Below are 4,921 nucleotides of genomic sequence, written 5' to 3'. Positions count from 1 at the left end.
TGGGTTTGTCTGTTGTGTAGCCTCACATCACTGCCTGGGGCATCCCAGCAGCTTTTCCCCAAGCAAACACTCTGAACCCCCACGCTGTCCTCCTGGGTAACCACAGTGATGAGTGTTGGCCTGAGCACTGCAGTACAGGGCCAATACACCAGTGTATTTACAGCATTTCCCACTGCTCCTTGTATATAGCCTGCAAAAAGACAATATCCTATTAAAGCCCTTTATGCACTGCTGCCCTCTGTAAGTGCTTTATGCTCTAAAACCTCCATGGGGTGGGGTGGTTAACTGTGAGCAAGCAGGGTACAGGTAGCAGTGACGGATTAGAGAGGAGATCTTTGTAGCAACATTTGGGGAGAGATCTTGGAGGGAGATTATCACAGAATCATACAGTGGGTTGGGTTGGAGGGGGACCTTGAAGATCATCTCATTCCAACAACCTGCCATGGACAGGGACACCCTGCCCTAGACCAGTTTGCTCAGAGCCCCATCCAACCTGGCATTGAACACTTCCTGGGATGGGGCAGCCACAACTTCTCTGACAACTTGTCCTGGTGTCTTACCACCCTCACAGTAAAGAGTTTCTTCCTAATATCCAATCTAAACCTACTCTCTGTCAGTTTGAACCCATTCCCCCTTGTTCTGTCACTCCGGGCTCTTGTAAAGGGTCTTGCTGCATCTTTCTTATCAGCTCCCTTCAGGTACCGAAAGGCCACAACTAGATTACCCCAAAGCCTTCTCCTCTCCAGCCTGAACAATCCCAATTCTCGCAGCCTTTCCTCATAGCAGAGGTGCTCCATCCCCCTGATCATCTTGGTGGCCTCCTCTAGACCCTCTCCAAGGTCCTTCCCGTGCTGGGACCCCAGAGCTGGATGCAGCACTGCAGGTGGGGTCTCACCTGAGCAGAGCAGAGGGGCTGAATCCCCTCCCTCACCTTCTGCCCACACTGCTGTAGATGCAGCCCAGGCTGACATGATGACAGACACTATATGAGTCTTAGCTTGTGAGACTGGGTAAAAAAATCCACCATCCCCCAACTGTTCACACTGCATAAAAAATCTGCATTTCTCAGACTTAGTCAGAGGGTGATAGATATAGGCAACTGACTACCAGGAAAATGTACCAGGCACACTTGCGTTTATGTAAGCAACAGAAACCAGCCCCAAACCCAAGAAAATTATGAAAGCCATCATGTTACTTTCAAGTCATTTGCAAAGACTAATCTGTAACCTACTAAGATGTCACTTCCCCTTCAGAAGTAACAGATGTTCCCTCCTTATTTAGGTAATGTCCACAGCCCTTTAATTTCTTTCAAGCTGTTGAGTTTTTTTTTTATGATGAAAACACTCTTTGTTGCCAGCTAACAGGGACAGCTTTTGCTTTTGTAACTACATAAGGAATGGTACAGCAGAGAAAAAACTGGCAGGGCAAGCTGGCTACCAGCTGCCTTACATGCCAAATAGGTATTTACTCCTGCCAAGGAAAGTGTCTATGGGAAAGGTTGCCCAGGACTTTGTGTACCTTGTAAATGTCACACAAGCTACAAAGGGAACCTCTCACCTCATTGTCCTGTTCTCCACCCAACTCAAGAATGCATTCATATTTTAAAAAGCTAATAGAAAAGATTTCTTGTGAATAGAACTACCAAACTTTCTTTTCTTCCATCCTTACCTGAAAAAGTATTTTACACTATTGTTGATTCTTCCGTTTTCATCTTAAACTTTCTTCTCTCTGACTTCTACCTCAGTGTGACTCTCAATGCTGCGGGTAAATTTTCTAAGCAGGAAAGTCCCTACCCCTCAGTTGTTGTTGCTCCCAACACTCAGCACCAACATGCTCAGCAATGACCTTCCTCAGAGACCTTCATCTCTGTCCTCATCTTGAGACGACTGCTGGGCTCAAATTCCTTTCTAGGACTGCTGAGTTTGGAGTGCCTGATATTACTTCTTTGTGTTCCTAGGACTGGCTGTGTCCATCCATTTCAGTTTTCTCTCCACAGTCAAACTGAATGGTTTCGAGACTGTAGTTGGGATTTTCTTTTATGTTTGAATAATATCCAGTGTAGCTGGACATAGTTCCAAACTTAGTGCTTCTGGATGATACAGTAATAATACTATGGGAAGAACAATACTACTGGTACTGCTATTGTGGACAACCAGGAACACACATTCCAGTGGCTACTGTTTGAGCAATGCTTAAGATCAGTTTCCAAGCTAGGCTTATTTGTTTAATCTATTTTCCTAAAGAAATGAGACAGGAGCTGTGGGAACAAACAGATTACTGAAAAAGGGAGAGATGGAGACCAGATTTTGTAAATTCAACTGCATTTCAGGGCTGGCTCTTTGAGTTGGAATCTGGAAAACAGAAAGTAAATTGGAAGGTCAGTTCTTTCTTCAGTTTCTTTTTCAGTTTTTGGTGTTTTCCATGCCCCTTCACACTGCTTCTCTTCTTTGCTTTTCTCACTTTCAGGTTCAGCTTATAAAGAAGAAAACATTGTACAAGTTTTTATGAGACTGTACAGCCCCTTGACCAGCTGCAGCAGGTGGATGAAGGAGGTTGGAAATATGTAACACCAACTTTATATTTAATTCACCAACCTCTCTTCAATATCAATAGATATCATTACTGTTGTGGTCTAATACATGAATGTCAGTCCTGTGTCTCTTCTAAAGGGAAGGCATTTTTAATAGCAGCAACACTGCTATTAAAAGTATGTAATATCTGTAGTTAAGCATGTGTACAAAAGCTTACTTTTACTGGGCCCAACAGGTAATACCAAAACAGTCCAAGTCAGAAGATGGGCAGGTGACTGTTGCACCCAGCTCACAGCTGCAGCTGTGGCCCCGAGTCTGAAATTCCCATCAGGGAAGAAAAAAGAGCATCTGTGGGGTATCTGCGAGCCAGCAAAGACAGGCAGTTGGCAGCCTCCTGTTTCCTGGAGGCTGTGAGAATTTCACAGAAAATATGGGTTTCAAGAGGAATGGCACAACCATAACTGCCCCTGGCTGTTGTGTAACAAATTTCTGTTACATGCTATAGCTACGACTCCTAAGCCTGCAGCTGGCTGGGCCATTTCCTCCTTGGCTAGCCCCACCCCAGCCACCCCAGCCCACTGCTCTCCTGCTGTAGCTGTGCCTGGAACCAGCAGCAGCAGAACTGCCAGAGAGGTCTGGGTTTGCTTCATGTGGAGCAACCCATGGAGAGCAAACTGGAAAGCACGCATTTTCCAGTTGTTATGCAAATGAAACCTAAACTTTGCACAGACACACACGGACGGCCCTAAGGCAACTGCATAAGTTGCTTATGATGTCAAAGCAATGCTACAAAGAGGTGAGCTTGGAAGGTCTCATCTCTGATCCCTAAGCCTCAGCTGATCCAGATATAAACCTTAAATTAAAGCTACTCAATTCCTTCCTTTCCAAAACCAGCTTTTGCAAAGCTTTTACCTACAAGAAATCATATAATTTTTTCAGAGGACCTGCAATGAGTACCATGAAATAGGCAACTATAATTTGCTCACAACATCACCAGTCCACCCAGCTACAACTGTGCCTACTGTTTAAGATTCATTTCCTAAAATATTTAACTCAAGCATGAACACTATACAGCTATTACAGCATTGATCTGTGAGGTTCTTACATAGTCTTGAAGATATTTTAGATGAAAAAATGACCTCACTTGAAACCCTGCAGCAGATTCTTGTGAGATTTGGCCAGACCACTTTCAACAGCTGCTGTAGAAGCTCACACAGCAAGAAAAAAGTCCCCAGAGTTATTGACAGAGGTTGGATAAAGCCATGACAGCTTCAAGCAGAGTGCTGTGAGCACCGGTAGAGGCAGCCACAGCCTTGCTGTTGCCTCACCCTCTCACTTCTGATGGCTAATACCTAAATGCTGAATTTTATTATCTCTGGTCAGGATATTTGTTTGTATGAACGCTATTGGAGTCCTTGTCTTGATACCTAGACATGGGTGAAGTGGAAATAAGCAACAAGAGATGAAATTCTAAATGAACAAAATTGTCTCAATGACTCCAAATTTTTAGGGAAATGGATAAATAAAAAGAGATGAACATACTTAGATATATATGTGTGTGTGTGTGTGAGATCATATTACTTTTTGTCAAATAAGGATTTAATTTCATTCATCACCCTTCCCCCAACCTCTAATTTTATCCAGCTGGTCATGAATAAACACTGAGTAACGGATGCCTCAAAAATTGCAGTAAACTACAAAATCACAGAGCAGGGCATGTTTAATTTCTTCCTAAGGTGGTTAAGCATATATGGATGTTTTGCAGTTAGCATGATAATGTTTCATACTCTAGGAGGTGCTGTTCAGAAATTATTTTAATTATATGCTATATAGGCCCATGGGAACCTGCTGACTAGAAAGATGTTTGAACATGTTGCATCTGAGCCAGTTAAGTCCATCTCACCACCTCCCTCCCTGGATGAGGGATTTTAATGGCTTTGATTCTGAACTCTATAGTCTCAATGCTGTGAAGCCTCAAAAGCATAGATTACAAACTCTGTCATTAATTTAAAAATATAATAAAAATTAAAATTTTAAAATGCTGGTGTCACTACAAATCTTCCCTTTCCCTTTTGCTTCAAGTACTTGTGCTCTGTGACCCTGGCTGCTCCTTTGCATGAGGGTGACTGTAAGTGCCTGACACAAACCATAATAACCAGTGAGGCGTTTCCGTGACTGATTCCCCTTTTCAAGTCATTCTAGGTTAGTTGTGGGATGGGAGTTTCAGGGTGTTTGCATGTCCTCTAGCATGCAATGGGGGTACTGCACAGCTGCAACACGTGTATCAGACAACGAGGCCGGTGGAAAAGAAATATATATGGATGGATTCTTGATAGATGTTTCAGAGATGTTTATTTCTCCAGCTGCATGGCCGGGGCTCTGCTGAGGAA

General features: G+C 43.5%; 1 protein-coding gene across 1 annotated transcript in view; it reads right to left on the bottom strand.

Moving 5' to 3' along the window:
* Positions 1-2,820: 2,820 nt before the first annotated feature.
* Positions 2,821-4,921, bottom strand: part of LOC108446575 (nuclease-sensitive element-binding protein 1-like) — a 3,003-nt gene continuing 902 nt past the window's right edge. The window contains 1 exon segment of the mRNA XM_017733530.1: positions 2,821-2,939. Coding sequence (XP_017589019.1) covers positions 2,821-2,939 — 119 coding nt within the window.

The sequence above is a fragment of the Corvus brachyrhynchos genome, unplaced genomic scaffold (genome assembly GCF_000691975.1).
Source record: "Corvus brachyrhynchos isolate BGI_N302 unplaced genomic scaffold, ASM69197v1 scaffold34, whole genome shotgun sequence".
Classification (NCBI taxonomy): Eukaryota; Metazoa; Chordata; class Aves; order Passeriformes; family Corvidae; genus Corvus; species Corvus brachyrhynchos.
Note: the sequence above shows the minus strand (reverse complement) of the source record. Positions and strands in the feature narration are given on the sequence as shown.